This window comes from Marmota monax, unplaced genomic scaffold (genome assembly GCF_021218885.2).
Source record: "Marmota monax isolate L192 unplaced genomic scaffold, Marmota_monax_Labrador192_F-V1.1 WCK01_AAM20220418_F8-fsc00124, whole genome shotgun sequence".
NCBI classification, from domain to species: domain Eukaryota; kingdom Metazoa; phylum Chordata; class Mammalia; order Rodentia; family Sciuridae; genus Marmota; species Marmota monax.
This window is the reverse complement of record NW_026692505.1, coordinates 895,170-914,366: the sequence shown is the minus strand read 5'-3', so window position 1 is coordinate 914,366 and position 19,197 is coordinate 895,170. Positions and strand designations below refer to the sequence as shown.

General features: G+C 31.4%; 1 protein-coding gene across 3 annotated transcripts in view; it reads left to right on the top strand.

Moving 5' to 3' along the window:
• The window catches only part of Kiaa2026 (KIAA2026 ortholog), an 84,336-nt gene that overhangs the window by 41,007 nt on the left and 24,132 nt on the right, over nt 1–19,197 (top strand). For 2 of the 3 annotated variants that reach the window (XM_058579696.1, XM_046445813.2), the window contains 2 exons: nt 9,608–9,687; nt 18,371–18,460. In XM_058579696.1, the coding sequence (XP_058435679.1) occupies nt 9,608–9,687; nt 18,371–18,460 (170 nt within the window). The remainder of the gene's footprint in view (nt 1–9,607; nt 9,688–18,370; nt 18,461–19,197) is intronic. The other variant, XM_046445814.2, reaches the window with a different exon arrangement.

The following is a 19,197-nucleotide window of genomic DNA, read 5'->3' as shown; positions in this document are numbered from 1 at the left end:
ATCTTCAGTGGTTGGTTTCTGTACTCAGTGCTTTTGTTTCTCCTGTTGTCTGTCTTTGAATCAGTTTGTGTCTCATCATGAGGACAGACAAAAGCATCTGATCAACTTTATTAACCTTTGTAAAAAGTTGGCTTTGTTGGGGAAAATATGAGAATTGTTTGCCAAAATGACTTGTGGTTCATCAGTATTTGTGGATTTCAGGGGCTTTTTTTTTTTCCTTCTCTTAAGTAGCAGACTTAATTAAAATTTGACAACAGTTTGATACAGAGTTGGCAAATGAGTGAGTGAGCTTTTGTTAGGCTACTATAGTTAGTGCTGTACTGTAGTTACCTAAATCATTAAATATACTTCAGTATATCTTAAAACATGCATATAGTAAAATCATTGGGAAAGAAGTACTATAAAATTTATTACCAAAAATAGGCTTGATTTGTTGGAGTGAAAAAGTGTTCCAGGTCAACACAGGTGATAAAATGTTAGTGTTTTTTAAAGTAGCTTTCAAAAATAAGCCTTTTAAATTATACAAGTAATCCACTAGATTTTTATAAATTTAGTTTGGCCTGATTTGCCAGTTCACTTTGAAATATTAGTCTCTAACACATTAAATAATATTTTAAATTTTGAAATTTTTTAAAAATACAAAAGTTTATAGTATTGTTTTATTAATATCATTGTCACCTAAAACCTTTTGCTAAATGTTTATTATACTGCCATTCATGTATTCAAAGGCAGTTATAACTTATGTCAGTAAGATAGGCTAGATATCTCCTACATATTATAATTGGCCATAAAAATGCTTATTAAACAATGGGTTAAAATAAATTTATATTGTAAGCAAATAAAATGTTACATTCTTTAAAATCAAAGTTCAGGGTGTTGGGAGAGAAAATTTGTGGGCTTTTCATGCTCAGTTATAGACAAGTGAATGAAAATACTCAAAAGGCAAATGTAGCAAATGCTTATATATTCCCCTCTGAGCCTGTGTGGTTGGATAGAGAAGGCTTATGTGCATAAAATAGAAGAATCTTATGCACTTGTTTGTATACTTTCATTTTATCCTCAGAGCAAATTTTAGAAAGTCAAGCCCTCAGTGACTAAAATATTTGGATTTGACAAATACAGTTTCCCTTGCTCATTAGTATGGGGTGAGCATAGTCCTATTCCCTTTATCCTATCCTATCCATAGTCCTATTCCCTATATCCTTTTCAGATATTAAGTAACTCTTAACTAATATAACAGTATTAAATAAAGTGTTCAAAGAGTAATGACAGTACGTTTGTTTTACATAATTTTCAGACCACTTGTCTTTCTGAGGGTTTGCCCAATACTCCTTGATTAGGCATTGAGACATGGTGACCTGTTTTGCAGTCAGTTTAGGACATATATTCTAATACAGTGTTTCCTTTCTCACAGCTTTTTTAAAAAGTGAGCTCCCACCATCATAGGTATGAAAAATGTACCTCTTACATATTCACATTGTGTATTAGTACAGGTTCACAGTGCATTTTGAGAATTGCAAAATTTCATTTTGAAATTCAAAAATCTTCAGATTTCACAAGGGTATTGTGATGTATATGGTATATTAAATAACATCCCCAGTAGGGCTCTGGGTAACCCCCCATAAAATCAAACACAAAATTTCTACAGAAAAATATATGGATAGCCAGGTTTGGCGGCATAGACCTGTAATCCCAGCAACTCAGGAGGCTGAAGTGGAAGTATTGCAAATTAGAGGCCTGCCTCTGCAATTTAATGAGACCCTATCTCAAAATAAAAATAAAAAGAATGGAGGATGTAGCTCAGTAGTAGAGCACCCCTGGATTCAATCCCCAGTACCATACACACACACAAAGTATAAATAGACTACATGAAATGAATATTATTAAGAAACCTCATAACAAGTCAGGGAAGATTTTGTTACCATATAAATTACTCTTAGGATTTTACATTTCAGAACTTTATGGACTTGAGAATTGTGGTTAAGTGATTTTGAACCATTAGGATTCTGAACAAAATCTTAAAACTGTTCAGTTTTATTTAACCTTGTATTTTTTTCAAGTTTATTTTAACACAGAGCTTTTTTCAGGTAATAATTACCAAAAGCCCATGTATTCTGTAGAATATACTTTGGGATGAACTGTGTTATCCATGATAGATTTATGAATTTGCACTTAGAGTGGACTAACCTTTACATGTGATTAATCTGGTCCATAATATGTTGATTACTACAGGCTTTGATTTTTGGAGGTTATCTCTAAATTTAGTAAGATGCCCTAGAGTGTTGGGAGATGCTTTTTAATAAAAGGTACAGAAACAGATTAGTTGAAAATGTAGTCTCAAGCAGTTTTGCAACTTTTAAGCATTTTAATCTATTTTTCAGAATTAGAGTTTTCTTCTGCTTTTTAAATTTTGAATTGATCTTTAGTCATTTAGGCCTTTTTCTGTTGGAAGCATTATAAAATAAATAGAAATCATTGGGAATAATATAATGTGCATCATCTCCTGCTCTCTCTTATATGATTTATTCAGTGCATTAGGACAAGAAAAATACAGGGGCTGGGGCTGGGGCCCAGTGGTAGAGCGCTTGCCTAACAAGTGTGAGGATCTGGGTTCAGTTCTCAACACTGCATATAAACAAACAAATAAATAAAGGTCCATCAATAACTAATAAAAATATTTTTAAAAAAGAACAAGAAAAGTGCAATCTGGCAATTAGAAATTTTTTCTTGGTAACTTATTTACAAATTAAAAATTCCTGAAAATTTTGTTCTTTAAACAAAAGAACAAAAAAGGGAAAAGAAAAGAAAAAAGCCCAAAGTTAAAAGAAAAAAGTTCAGATTCTTTGGTTTTATATTTTCTTATTATAAAAGCATTACATTTTCTTTATAGATCACAGAGACAAGCAAGAATAGCCCTTTCCTTAAATACTCATTTTTTTAACACTTCCTTAAGGAAATCTCCCATTATCTTTCTATTTAAATTTTCCCTTTTGTGTGTACTTATAGCACCAGGCATTTCTCCTTCGTTGAATTTACTGTTGTTGCATTTATTTCTAGGTACTTTGATGATTTGGGGTCCTCTATAACATTCTTGAGGACAGAAGGATTATATCTGGTTTTGCATCCCTAGCACTTAGCACAATTGTGTAGGAATCTATTATATAAATGAACACATATAATATGGTTTGTACAGATAAGGTTAGCCCTTTTTTATGTGTCTTTATATCTTTTTCAAATAGCATTTTGAGTAAAATGCTATTTTTCAGCCTGCTTTGTTCCCACATAACAATATATCATAAGCAATTTTGTGCAACAAATAGATCTTTGCAGCATCATTTTAAATGGCTGCATAGGATTCTGTTTATATTTTGTAGTTCATTGAACCAATGTCATTAGTGGATATTTTGGTCATTTCAATGATATATTTTCATAGACTGCATAGAGCAGGTAAAGTTGGCTAAAATTAATTTGAAATTTTTAAATTTGGAGACTTTGTATAAAACCTGAAAAAATGGACAAATATGATTAAAAATGGATTCACAATGATAAAAGGTTTATGATATTTTAAGTTATTCATCTTCAATAAGTTTGTTTTGGAACATTTTTCCCCTCTCAAATAGTCATTATTTTCAACCAAATGATTTTATAATAGTGCCTCTAAATTGGTTAAAGTAGGTAAGACAATGGTCTTATTCTCTTAGAGTTTAAGAAACTTAAACTAAGATTCAAAATGGTAAATAGCCTTCTCAATTTAATAATTGTTAAATATAGGTAAAGACAACATAGTAAAAGATCAAGTAGAAGAAAAATTAATGTATACTGTGATAGTCTGGGGAGATTTTACAGAGAATAAAGTACTTTGAAGAGTAATAGGAATTCAATAGGTAAAAAGATTAACAGCAAGCAAAAGCATTGGTATAATTAAGCAAGGTGTAACTGAAACAATTAACACAATAAAAATTTTTCATGGAAAAGTTGAGGTTTTAGAAGTTGTTTGAGTAATGAGAGTGTGCCGTTTGGGGGATATACGTCTATGATGTGGTGCTATTTTAAATAATTTAATCAAGAGCCTACAGGAGCTTGAACTAATAATATATAGCAGGGGGCGGGGTTATAGCTCAGTGGTAGAGCACTTGCCTAGCATGTTTTTAAAAAAGAACAAGAAGGCACTGGGATCAATATTCAGCACCACATAAAAATAAGGAAAGAGAGAAAATAAAGGTATTGTGTCCATCTACAACTAAAAATATATATATTGAAAAAAAAGAGCTGGGCACGGTGGCACACACCAGTAATCCCAGCAGCTTGGAAGGCTGAGACAGGAGGGTGACTAGTTCAAATCTTGCCCCAGCAATAGAGAGATGCTAAGCAACTCAGTGGGACCCTGTCTAAATAAAATACAAAAGAGGGCTGGGGATGTGGCTCAGTGGTCAAATGCCTGAGTTCATTTCCCGGTACCCCCCCCCAAAAAAAAAAAAAGAAATAAGATACATCAGATGTATAAAAAGCAGTGAGCTACTTAATAGAAAATGAATGAGAAAACAATGCTATTTATATTTGATTACTTCCAGGTCCATATGTGTGAAAAGTTTGTAGTATTCTATATTGATAGCACTTTAAAACCTAACTATGGTTATCTTCATGGAGGAAAACTTTTTGAGTACCAACTGGAGATTCCAAGATATGAGTGAAAGAGTTGGCTATATTCCGTGGCCTTTTATTATTCAAATCCTTCTGTTCCCCCCAAAAAACTAATATAATGCTCACTGTGTACCAAGCACCATAAGCCTTATATAATAGTGCCTTCAAAAAACTCCAAAAAGTAGATGCTATTATATTCCCATTTTATAGATTTAAAAAGTTGAGGTACAGAGATTTATTTATTTATTTGTCCAAGCTTACACAGCTAATAAGTGGCAGAATTAGGAAAAAAGATCTCACAAGATAATGAAGATGCCATGAAAAAGTGTGAAAAGAGGCTGACAGGGCTTGAATGAAGAGATAGAAGATAATGAAGAAGAAGAAATTTAAATCCAGATAAAGAATGATGACTTTTAAATCCATATGAGTAATATGGCTATTTTATCACATTGACAGAAGAAAATTCCATTTTAAGAGATATTAAAACAAGTAGCAGAATTTGGCATCTGATTCAATATTTAAGTTCACTGGGAAAATGGGGTGTTAAGGAGTTACTGTATTATGTGATAAGGTTGAAGAATTACCAGTATGATGATGCTCATAGGCAAGAATAACAGAGGGGAAAATCAGCTGTTTTATTGAGATCAAATAGATTAGAAACAGTACATTTCAGAAACTTCTGCAGAATATAAATATTAGCTAAAGGCATGCATGTTAGTAAATAGGGTCAATTATAGACTCCAGTTCTATGGCTTCACATCTCTGGAACTTCTCAGATTCACTATTTAATAATGCAAAATGCCCTTGGGGTTTTTACTTTTAACAGAAACTAATGTCTTTTTAAACTACTTGCTTATTAATATTTCTAAAATAAAGACACTGAGCAAGTAGTGACTGTGTTGGGATAATTTTAAAACACTGAAATCTAAATCTAGGAAGGCATTGAAATGGTAGAAGTCTTTGAGTAGCCCCAGAGGCTAAAGAGTGAAGACAGACAACGGAAACCAGGTAGAGTCTAGGAATAAAAATGAAAAATAAGAAAGCGAGGAAAGAGAAGTTGAAATGAAGATGATAAGTACCTTCATATCTATAATATGAGACATACTTCTAGATTTTAGAGGACTAAGGTTTTGTGCCTCAGTTATAGTATAAAATATATTTTTATCCATAATTTGTCTCAAGTTAAGCATCATTTTTTTCTGTTCTAAGAGTAGTGTTTAGAAAGCTTTCTTAGATATACTTTTGTAATATTAATTACTAAGTTTTATTATTAAGGCTTATTAATAAGTTTTATGCATTTTCCAAGTACAAGTTGACAATTTTTGCACATTTATGTTTTAAGCTTAAGAATGGTGTGAGACTAAAACTTCATACCTCATATCATTCTTGAAGTTCTTGTATGTTTTAAACTGATCTCTGATTCCAGCACAATCCTAGGTCTAAGAATTATATTAGATTTTAAAAGACTAGGTGACTTAGGGCCGTGGGAATAAAAGACCCAGGGTATGATCAAGAAAATTGTAGAGGAGTGAAAGCCCACTGGGGGGCAATATGTAACTTGCCTAGTGTATGTCTTAACCTGAAACAAAAACATACTACCAAATAAAGATTGTGTGATTTTATAATATCACATGCTTCATTTCAAAAATAATATTTAATAAAAAGTAAACACTGTTTTTCATTTTAAAATGCAGGAAAATTTGAATTCAGATTATTGGGGTTTTATTAAGGATATAGACTTAAGGTATTAAGTACAATGAATATTCAGCTTTTCTATCCCTAGTCAAAAGGAAAACTCTGAAGTCAGTTAGAAGCAGTTTGAATATAGTATTTTACCATCAAAAAGCACAGCTTTGAAGTGAAGACAGATCTAGATTCAAGTATATGTTTCACTGCATATTAACTACAAGTCCTTCATTAATTTCTTTGTTTGTTTATAGTTGGTTTCTTTATCCATGAAAAAAGAGACAATACAGTACCTGTTTTGCTATATTGTTATAAAGATTAATTAGATTAGCAAATGTATAGAATCTTGCATGTATGGAGCCTAGTATGTGGTAGGAATTGAATTGGTCAGGAAATGGTAACTAGGATTTTTGTGAAGTAGAATTATATAATGAAGGAGCCTGGACTTTGGAGTTAGAATTTCTGGCTGTGGTACATACTTACTGTGTGACACTTGAAAACATTAATTAATCTTTGGTTGTCCCATACTACAATAGGGTGCCTCACCTACCTTGGGTTGCTTTGAGAATTAAATGAGATAATTTATATAAATCACTTTAGTAAGTATCTGACACATAGTTGACTCTCAAAAAATATTAGTCTTCCTACAACCAGTGCTAGGTCATGTTGTAAAATACTGGTAAATAGTGTAAATTATTTAAAGTCATTGATAAATGTTGTCCTCACTATTAAATGGGCAGATAGATGAAAAGAATTGTGAATAATTATCTTTTTTTTTCCTATCCCCAGACAGGCAAAATTTCTGATAAAAAGTGGTATTCTTGTATTTAAGAATCACTTCTCAGAATTTATTGTATATTGTATATTTGTATATTGCCATATACAAATTGAATAATATGATTCTATTTGTATATTGAAGAGTGAATAATATAATTATTTGTATATTGCCATATACAAATTGAATAATATGATTCTATCACCAGTAACTCACAACATAGTAAGGAAGACAAACATTTAAATAGTTTTAATATTCTATGATTAAATGTTACAGTCATTAATTTGTGTAAAAAGTAGAGTAATAGCACAGAGGATATATGACCAAGAACTACAATAAAGGAGTAAGAAAAAGAATTGAAAAGTTAAAGATTTTCTGCTTAGATTCTTCTCACTAAAGCTAAAACAGAAACAGTAACTTATTGATCATAGTAGCAATATTCTAAGCTCTTTGCATGTTGTAACTCGTTTAATTGTCACAGATTAGGTAAAATTATTCCTGTTCTGCAGATAATAACACTGCACAAAGAAATAAAGCAGCTTGCTCAAGGTCATGCAGCCAGTAGGTGGTTATAGCAAATATTCAAACCCATGTAATTTAGTTCCACAACTCAATCTTAAAACCACTGCATAATTATAGAATACTGCCTCCAGTAACTTAATAGTTTTGAAGCATCCTAATGCTTTAGTGGTGAACTGAAATAACTAGCAACCACTTCAGCTTCTGATCCTATTAAAATAGAGTGGCTGATAGAGTCAACTGAGAATTTAGTACCTATGTGACAACAATAAGAAATTCATGGGACTGTCAAGCGTGACTTTTACTTACAAACAAATACAGAATCAAATAATTTTTTAAAGGTAATTAGAGCTGTACTGCAGGTCAGAGAGGCTACACTGAAGAATTCCTTTCCTTGGAAATTGCTATTTTGATTAAGTTTTACTAGGCTTAGGTCAGCAAGTTCATTGAATCTTTTCCCATAATTTTTTTAAAAATGCTAAATAAAGATGATGTATATAGAAAAGGCATCCTGACATTCAGATTCACAAGTTCCCTTGAGATAGCTGTATCATGGAGATACCAAGAATTTAATTACTTCTCCCCAAGTATTGCTCTTTTAAGCAACCCACCCACTCACCTATTTTCATACAAGTTTAGTTTTATTATAGGTACAGTGTAAGCACAGAGCAAATAACAGTGATGAGAAAAGAAATATATGTTAGATTACTTTATTTTAAATAAAAGCAAATGTCAAATGACAGCAAGTTAATACTTATTAAAACAAGACAGTAAAATTTAAATTTGTGAATCTCAGCAGATACATACATTTTGAATCAAAAGTTGGAAATTATTTAAATTATGGTTCTGTGATATGATTAAAAAGGAATACAGAAAATAGTGCAATTATATTGTTTACTGGAATTTTATCAATTATCTTGAATAAAATGTTGCAATAAAAACAATCTTTCATCTGAGATTATATCTATTTAGGAAAATAAGAAACTTTAAAATTATGTACAGCAAATTTACTCTGTTTACTCCTTTTCCTTTTTGAAAAAATAACTTTTAAGTTGATTTTTGCCTACAAATGATTATGAGCCAAAATTAACATAGAAGCATCACTTAATTTTTTTGCCCTTGTTAGATTATAAACTCTTGGAGGACAAGGCCTTCATTTTATAATTTCTAATTGTATTAATAAATTATAGTATACTATATCTAGCATTTGTTGAATAATTAACAGCAATTTATTAATTGATTTTTGCTAATTGCAAATGTGGAAAAACATACAAAAAAGTTTTCTGTGTGTATCCTTTTTTGTTAAGTTAAATGCAAAGAAACAGACTTTAAATGTGTGCTACAAATTGGGTTTCTTTAAGAATATGACATTTATTTTTCCCAATGATTTCTGATTGCACAAATTACTAGGTACACTTTAAAGGGAGATATTTACCTTCTTTTTAAACTGTGGATTGAATACTGCCAAGGGAAGCCCATTAGGTGAATGCAAAGCTTAAAGGAATAGAAAAACCTTTGTTTCTTAAGCTACTGAGGAGATTTTCACATTAGGTTGTCTAGAGACCATAATCTTCAGATATAGTTCTTATTGCAAGTTCCTGAGTGCAGAAGTCATTATTAAAGGTAAGGTTTTTTCCCCAAATGTCATCTCATTTTAAGTTGTGAATGTAGTTAGTAACTGAATAGTAATACTGTGGCTTTTTTTTCTAATCTTATTGCAATAAATTCTGATACTTATATAACACATTGGGAATAGTAATAGTTGGTTCTTATATAAACAAGACAGCATTTGTTAATGTGTCTGTTACAGGTAGTTACAGTTTAATGTTTGCTTTTGCTGGGCTTGTTTGATTCATCATTTTTATTTGACTCACTAGCAGCCATCTGTTAGTTATAATTTAACTTTCAAGGCTCTATGTAATTTGGTTTTTGTTAATGAAGTGCTGTAAACAGCATTATGAAGCTTTTCTCTTTTAATCTTGAAAGGAAAAAAATCCGTATCTAAAAAAGCAATCACAAAGAAGAGGAAAACTGTCACAAAGTCACCTACTGTACCAGAATTTCAGGTAAATTTTTTAACTTTGTCTCAAATTTTTTGGTTTAATTTTTTTGTGTCAGTGTTTATATTTTCCTTGAGAGACTGGCTGAATTTCAAGAAATTGTAACATACTTTTAATGAGTATTTCTGACAAAGTTTTTTTCTTTGCAAGTACAGATACGTAACCAAGATTTAATCTGCTAGTGTATCACAACTCTTTACCTCTTTTTGTTTCTTGATAGTCAAAAAAAAAAAAAAAACCCTGTTTTTTCATATGTTAACTGCGTTTCATAGAAGTAGTTTAATGGAAATATATGTATATATTTGTATATGTGCATACGAGTATTTTTTGTCTATGTATGTATTAAGCAAATATGAAAATGAAAGTCAAGAACAAATCATAATTTGTACATGATAATATTGCCTAGATAATCCATTCTCATTTCTTTGGGCAGTATGGAATAGTCGATTTATAAACTTGAAACAGATGTTTTAATTCTTAGCTGTATATGAGCTTCAGAAAGAATATTGAGTAAAGGTTAAATGAAATGGTCTTTTCTACAAAATAATGATCATATGTACTGCCATATGAATATGTGAAGAGTTTTTGTTTGTAGCTGATACTAGGGATAAGCAGAGAATCTTACTTTAGTTACATATGCTTATATTTTCTGTTTTATAGAAAACGTGTTTTTTTCAACAAATGACACTTTCTTTGTTGTAGTCTGCCTAATCCATTTCCTAAAGTTTTTTAAGTTCATACCTTATTACCAAAAGATAATGAATGTTGAGATGAATTTGTGGGTCTCAAACCAATAAGAAATAAAAATTTAAAAAGCAGTAACTATGAAAATATTGATAATATTATATGAGTTTATCAGTTATATATATTCAGAAAATGTGGACACATCTATTCTTGGATTTTAAGAAAACCCTATTTGGAGGAAGTTGTTAACTAGTAAAGATCAAATATTTTTAAATAAACAGTTAAAATAACTTTTTTTCCAATTTTTCATTTTTTTTGTGGTACTGAGAATTGAACTCACTCATGCTAGGCAAGTTCTCTACCACTGAACTACATCTCCAGCCCTAGGCATGTTTTTAATCTCAGTATTTTAGAATAAACTATTTTAATGACTTTAATGAATATAGTATTTTTAATGTTTGAATGAATTACAAATATTCCTACAGAATCTTATATATAACCTTGGTTCCCAGCCTATTCAATTAAAAATATGATTTTATTGTTTACTTAGAATCCTTTCTATGATCAATTGCCTATAACACTTAATGCTCTCATACTGTATCATTATGCTTGCACTTATGTCATGCTAGCCTTTGCTGTTTCTCCCATTCATGTTTTTCTCAATTCCCCAAAGTATTAATCCTAGAAATATAGGTCTTAGTACACTGCTGGCCCATTTTTATTTTCTCCATTTGTATGTTGGTGTGTAGATGTTTTTACATTTAGTAAGTGACATAGATTGCATAGGCAATATTTTTTTTTTATTTCAAATGGCATTTTTTAGTGATGCATGAAATCAATTCAGTGGATTGCATGACCACACTTTATCTTTTAAGCTAACAAAATTAAAATAGAAAAGATATTATCAGTGTATCATGCTTAGTAAGTGTGTCACATGTAGTAATGTACGTACATATAGTTATATTGTTTTATGAAACTTTGGTTTTAGTTATGTATGTGTGCACAGTGACATGCATTATAAAATGTATTTTATTTGATTATAGGTCATAGACAAAAAATGTTTGAAAACCATTCTTTTAAGTGATACTTTTAGTTATTGTTCTTCTACTTATCATTCTCAGAAACTTAAGGTCAAAAGTACAAGTTTTTTCTAGATTGAGCTGTTCAAAATAAAGTCCTCTTCCTGATTCTTAAGGCTTGGCAGGTAGCTGGGGAAGGTATGTGTATTTGACTGGCAGACTGGCTGGCTGGCTGGCAAGCTGAGGTGGGGAATAGTCTCATGAGAACAAGATATCTTATGCCAAATTTACAGTATGAATGCCATGGTATTACTCATTAAGAAAATTTGGTAACTGTCTCCTATAGGAACAGGTCAGTTGCTTCAAATAAACACATTAATAGGAGATGGCATTAGTCATAGTAAACTTTGCAGATTACAAAACTTTTGTCCTTCTACGCTGGGTATGGTGTTACACGCCTGTAATCCCAGCAGCTCAGGAGGCTGAGACAGGAGGATATGAGTTCAAAGCCAGCCTCAGCAAAAGCAAGGCACTAAGTGACTTAGTGAGACCCTGTCTCTAAATAAAATACAAAATAGGGGTGAGGATGTGACTCAGTGGTGGAGTGCCCCTGAGTTCAATCCCTGGTACCAAAAACAATAACAAAAAAAAAAAAAAAAAAACAACTTTTGTCTTCATGTTAGATCAGTTATTATCAATAAAGAAGTGAATTTATTGCCTTCTCAAAAGCTCTAGTAATATGATATTCAAAACCTCAGATTATACAAATGACTTATTTAGCTGAGTTATTTTAAATATCTTGTTTCTAGTATTAAACATAAAAATACATAAATATTTAACATTTTCTTCATATTTTCCATCCTAATTTTTTTTTTCCATTCTGGTGTTGGGGATGAAACCCATGGCTTTGCATATACTAAGTGAGCTTTCTACCACTATATAGCCCCTGTTATCTAAAATATATTCAGCTTATTGCTGAAAATAATGAAACTGTTGGTGAATTAAATATTAAATCCCTTTTGAAAATTCGACCTATTTGCCAAAGACTGGTCTTCTTTGAATTGACAGAAAATATAATTAGACACAGGGGATGAAATTGTGAAGTTTATTTTTAAATACTATTACAAAAGTGAAACGTGGCTGAGGTCAGTCCATCTGTAATCTTGGCTACTGGGAGGGCTGAGGGAGAAGGATCATAAGTAAAAGGTTAGCCTGGGCTACTTAACAAGACCCTGTCTCAAAAAAAAAAAAAAAAAAAAAAAGCTGGGGATGAAGCTTAGTAGTATTGTTGCTTGCCTAGCATGTGCAAGACCCTGGGTTAAATCCCAGTACAACCACCACCACCACCACTCCTCAAAATAAGTGAAACCTGTTTTGACCTTATTTTGAAAGTGTTTTTGTTGGCTTTTTAAAAGCTAAAAATCAAACTTGCCTCCTTATTTGCTTTAGGAAGAATTCATGTTTGAAATTCCTGTTTTTCTATCCTCCAGAAACTGTGATGGGTACCAGTAATCTGCATGTGGTTAAACACATTGATTCTTGAACTAGGCTATTCAAGTTTGAATGCCAGCTTTATGTTGTACCTACTGACTCAAACCTTGAATAAGTTAGTTAACCTCTGTGATTCCAATTCCTCATCTGTACAGAGGGGCATAATACCTTCATAGTATTGTTGTGAAGATTAAATTATATAGCTTACTATTTTAGCTATTCTTATTATTTATTTTTTCAAATAAGCATGCTAGATGCTTCTAATGAAAAATGTTGTATTACAAGTTGGAAAATCAATTAAGAATTGGCTTAAGAACATCTGTTATTGACCCTAGCACTTTTTCCAGCTAACGACCTTGAATTAAATCTAAGTTTTGGTCTTTAAAAGTGGTCTTTAAAAGATTAATTTAAACAATTTTTAAAAACCAAATAATGTATTTGACCACATAGTAAAAACTTATGCTTATCCTTACTTCAGTATTATGATAAATTAGGTTTTTATAGCAAATTAACAGATAATGATTTTGTTACATTGACTATATTATGTATTCGTTATCAGTTTCTAACATAAGACCATTACACTGAAATTTAAATGTCAGTTTTCCTAATAAATTTGTTTTTACCCCAAAATTCTTTTCTTGTAATTAGTCTGTTTAGTATTTGAAAAATCTGGTATGAATTCTTTTGTATGTAATTATTACAAAATGTCATAGAAAGTATGTAATCTTGTCATAGCCCCATTTAAGCTTTCAATTTTTAAAATACAGTGCATTGAAAAAGACATCAGCTTTTGTTTGTGTACTGGGTACTGAACCCAGACCTTATGCACACTAAGCTAATACTCCATACTGAGCTACATCTTCAGCCCAAAACATCAATTTTTAATTATGTGGTAGTAAAAAGTATTTTGTTAACTTGTTTGTTAACAAGTTTCATGCCACAATGATATCCTTATTTACAGGTTTTGATGTACTCGTTATTGCTGGTATGGTGATCTTAAGAAATATTTTTCCTGTTTGCATAGTTTTTGTTTTGTTTTGTTTTGTTCGTTGGTTTGGTTTTTGTTTGTTGTTGTTTTGGTTTTTTATTTGTTTTTTTTCGGTTTGGTACTGGGAATTGAACCCAGAGGTGCTTTTACCATAGCTTTGGTCCCCTTGCCCACTCCCCTCCCCCCTTTTTGAGACAGTCTTTTTAAGTTCCCCAGGCTGGCCACAAACTTGCCATCCTCATACCTCAGCCTCCCAAGTCACTGGGATTACAGGTGTGCACCACCATGCCCCAGCTTGTCTGGATAGTTTTTATTTATTTATTTATTTATTTTATTGGTTGCTCAAAACATTACAATGCTCTTGACATATCATATTGCATACATTTGAATCAAGTGGGTTATGAACTCCCATTTTTACCACGTGTACAGATTGTAGGATCACATTGGTTACACATCCACATTTATACATACTGCCATACTAGTGTCTGTTGTATTCTGCTGCCTTTCCTATCCCCTCTGCCCTCCCCTCCCCTCCTGTCTTCTCTCTCTACCCCATCTACTGTAATTCATTTCCCTCTCATTTTTTTTCCCTTTCCCCTCACATCCTTTTATATGTAATTTTGTATAACAATGAGGGTCTCCTTCCATATAAAACAGATATTAACATAATTTTAATTTGAATACAATATAAATTTTGAATTTGCATTATACATTTCGAGCTTACCATTTTATAATAAATAATACGATCTTTTTTTGAGAATGGAAACAAATGTGATCCATTTGTTTGGATATAATTTTACTTTACATAATTTTCCCTTGGCTTTGCTTTTAAATAAAATCTACCATGTTGTTTGTATTTTGTATGCTACCTTATATTTTTTTGTAACAAATAAATACCTTTTAAACATATTGAATTTCTACCTGAAGGGCAGAATTTAAGTAACTTAAGCAATAAATTAAGGAATTATTTATTACATATTTTTTCTGAGATGTAATCTTGGTGTTCATTTGATTGCCATTATAGTGATAGGGGAGGAGAGGCATAAAACTGTAATACATATTCAATTTTTGTTAGGAATTTGTGTTTATTTTGTTTCATTTAGGGAAAAAACCTGAAAGAGCCAGGTACAGTGACAATGCCTATAAATCCCTGTGGCTCTGGAGGCTGAGGCAGGAGGATCAAAGTTGGCCTCAGCAATTTAGTGAGGCCCTAAGCAACTCAGTGAAACCTTGTCTCTAAATAAAATATAAAAAAGGGCTAGTGATGTGGCTCAGTGGTTAAGTGCCCCTGGATTCAATCCCCACTCTCCCCCACTACTACCAAAAAAACAAAGAAAAAAAAACCCTGAAAGAATATAATGGAAGGATTAGTCTTTTGAGTTCTATAGTTTCCTCTACTAGTGTGTCATTGTGATGTGAATTGGAGATATAACTTTTTAACCTAGATTCGTCTGGGGTATCAGGGTATCTGTAACTCTGCAGTATGATTGAAAACCCTCCTCTCATCATTGTTGGCAATGTGGCTTGACTGTAATCTGAGCTGGAGCCTTTCTTTTTCGTCCCTGGAGGTCCTGTACTTCAAATATGTTTTTCAAATTCTAGCTAATGAGGAGGTATTAATAAAGTGTTTTGCTTTGTTCCAAAAATGCATCTGTTCTCCTTATTAAGGTGAACTTATTGAATTGATTCTGTTTTTAAAATACCATTCCAAATTGTGTTGAGTTTAAAGTCCACATACATTCTTTACTTTGTAAAAAGGAAATAGAGTTGCATATGACATAGAATTGGCATAAGTCAAATTAATTATGTTCTTATAGAAGAATTTTCTACCTGATTCTATATATTGCATATTAGATATATCTTAAATGTATTTATAGAAAGAATGTACATATTAGCATATAAACATAAATTGCTATATAAACAACAAATATAACAATACAAATATATAAATTGTTATGTAAATATTAATATAGCTTCAAAGAAATATTGATAAAAATATTTTGACCCTCAAAAAGAGTCATGTCACTTATTTTAATATTTGTCCTACTATCATGCACTTAATATGCCATCCCATATTTGGAAATTAATCTTTCAACTTTTTATGTTCATTAGCTTCATAGTACCAAAATGTTTCAGTAGCCATACTGATTTATAACTCATAATCATTTAGTACCTTACTACATAAAAGTGTGATCTACAGACTATACCTAGGAACTTGTTACATTTGCAGAACAGAAGGTCTCACTTGAGACCTACTAAGTCAAAATGGTGTTTTAATGAGATCCCAGTGTAGTTCTATACATGTTGAAGTTTGAGAAGCACTGATTTAGTACAACTTACTAACTCCGTAAGCTTCTTGAAAGTGTTATATAGCTGTTGAGATCTGGAAGTCATTCACGGTTTGGCCTTAGAACAGTGCTGTCTATTCCTTTGATGGAATATAAATATTTGTTGGTTTCATGATTAATCGATAAGTAAAAGGTCTTAACATTTTTTTTAGGATGTGTTTACTTATATGAGTGTATGTCTGTTGTTCCTGTAAGTTTCTACAAGCTACATGTAAAGTAAACCTTTACTCCTTGTATAGTGATGCAGTGAAGATCTAAGCAAAAAATTCTCTGAGCATTCTATGTGCAAGTGAGAAATTTGTGCTATGATATTAACCAATACAGCAAGTTCAGGGGAAAGAGAGCCATCTGCAGGTCTGGGACAAATTTGACATAGTTGTCATAATGGAAGATTATACTACAAGAAGTTTAGTCCTCACTGAGTAATTAATTACTAAAAGCCTGCTGTAGGGCCAACATTTTTCTATAGTTTTATGGATATAATAGAAGCTGAAGACATTATCTAGTTCTAGAGGCACTTACTTAATTGGCCAGTCCACTGCTTGACCATCAACATTTCTTCCACAACCAGATTTGGCAAATTGGAATGTTCTAATAAATATCAGCTTTATTTTCCTATTACATTACTGTGTTTAATTTTCTTTGGGGAGGGCTGTTTGTTTTCCTGTTTTGAGTTTTGTTTTTTGTTTTTGTTTGTGTGTTGGGGGGGGGGGGGATTAAACCCAGAGCTTCATGTGTACTAGGCTAGTGCTCTACCACTGAGCTTCAACCCCAATCCTGAAATTTTTTTATTTGTATTACTTAAGTACATATTTTCCCTACTTTGTCAAGTTTGTGAGTTTGAAGTTGTATAGATATTTCTAATAAGTAATTATTAATACTAGTTATAATGATATCTGTGACAGTTTTTCTTAATCTATTAGGTTGAACTATGTAGCCATTTTTAAGATCAAAAGTATATCAGCAATTTTGTATGCTTTAACCTAATAAATAATAAAGGAAATTTAAGGAGCTTCCCAAGTCCTATTTCTGTCATTCAGTAGCCAATAAGAATTAACTTGTAATCTGTTTTTGCATTTGTTGTTTTGTTTGTTTGTTTGTTTGTTTCTCTAATAAAAGTATGCCTTTTAGGAAAACAGTGCCATTCCATAGAAATTAATGGATGTAACAAGTTAATGGTGAAATTAACAATTTATTAGTACAGGATTTTAAATTATTACACAATATCAACGTTTCAACAAGGCTTTCTTTAATCTGAAATTTTTCCTCTCTGTGGTTGCAGTTTTGTTTCAGAGGTATTCTATTTGTTTTTCACATCAGATGCTTTCAAATGGCTTAAATCGCTGTAGGAAAATTTAAATATATTGAACTGAGTGGACAAACTCATTCTAATTTTAAAGAACTAAAATGTAGTTAACTAATATTTTTATTACTGTTGCTGACACTTCTCTATATAAAACTTCAGTAATTAAACCCAGCTAGTTCAGTTGTTAGTAACTAAGAACCAATTATTTTGGCCATTTGCCAAAGTTATCAAGGTAAAATAAAATGAGCCACACAATTATGAAACGAAATAGATGCTGTGAGGGGGGTTTTATTAAAAACTACTAAGCTCATATTAAGAATATGTACTTAATTTTGTTCACGTCTTAGAATATATTACATGTAGTTGTAACCCTTCTTTGGTACTCCCAACAGCAATAACTAAAGTTTGTCAAATTATATAGTTAGCAAACCAAAGTAAATGTATAATGACAGTTCTCCAGGGGTTCATTTAGTCACCTACCCGGAGACTGCCTGATGAAGTACTTCTGAAAGGAGGTTCAGTAACCTGTGAAATGTAGGGTGAGTTTCCAGATCTTTGTCATTCTGGGCTGAAAGTTAATAATGTTTAGAAAGTACCTGGATTATAAAGCAACCTAAGAGGTGGGGATGTGGGGTGAGATCACCATTGTTGAGATTTCAGCTTATTTTATATTAAACTGAAGTTCCTACATCATAATAAGTTAATATCTATTAAAATATAAACTGCAGAGCTTTCACTATTGCAGAGAAAAATAATTTTGTGAATTCAGTGTGTGTTAAAACAACTTCTGTTACCACATTTTGGGTGTTTTATATTATGTGTTATCAAGCTGTGTTTTTGTGTTTTATTTTAGCTTATTTGCACTAATCTTGATGAACTCAGGGAATTAATCACAAAAATCGAGAATGAACTCAAAGATCTGGAAAACAGTAGAAAAAAATCGGTAGGTGTTAATCAAAAAGTTCTGTCTATTATTGTCAGCATTAAAATTTATTCCTGCCTTTTTTCTAAAGCCTTTTAAAAATTTTGTTCTCCTGGATTACATTGAAAATTTGCAATGAAAGATAGAAACATTATTTCTTTTATTTCTCCTGTGGTCTAGTTTTTATTTTTAATACACAAAAATGGTGCCGGGGCAAGTAAATTAATTTGTTTGCCTGGTTTATACCAGGTGTAGATTTAGATAATTCCCAATATACTGATTGTTTTCTGACTGGTAGTGGTTTTAGATGATGCTTATCTTGCAAATTAACAATTATATGCTTTAATGGAAGTTTATTGCATTAGTAACAAACTTTTAATTAAGTGTAACATGAAAATAGATGTAAATTGTTTAATTGGGCCCCAGATAGTTTTGATTCTTAACAGTATGACTTTTTAAAGAGCCTTTATCAGATGAAAGATTTTTAAAATTAACTTTCACTACATATTCTAAATAATTAATCTTTACTTTCCCTTTCTGATATTTTATTGATATTCAGAGACTGTAGTATAAGGGCATTATGTTTATTTTCCCAACTTGGTAAAACACTCAATTTTGTTATTTTTTAAATGAGTAACACCTATTTAACTGGCATTTACATTTAGATTATGTCATAAATTTGAAACACATCCGATAAATAAATGGGAAGCTTTTAAACATTGAAGAAAATTAGTCGTCATTAAAAAAAAAAGCCTCTC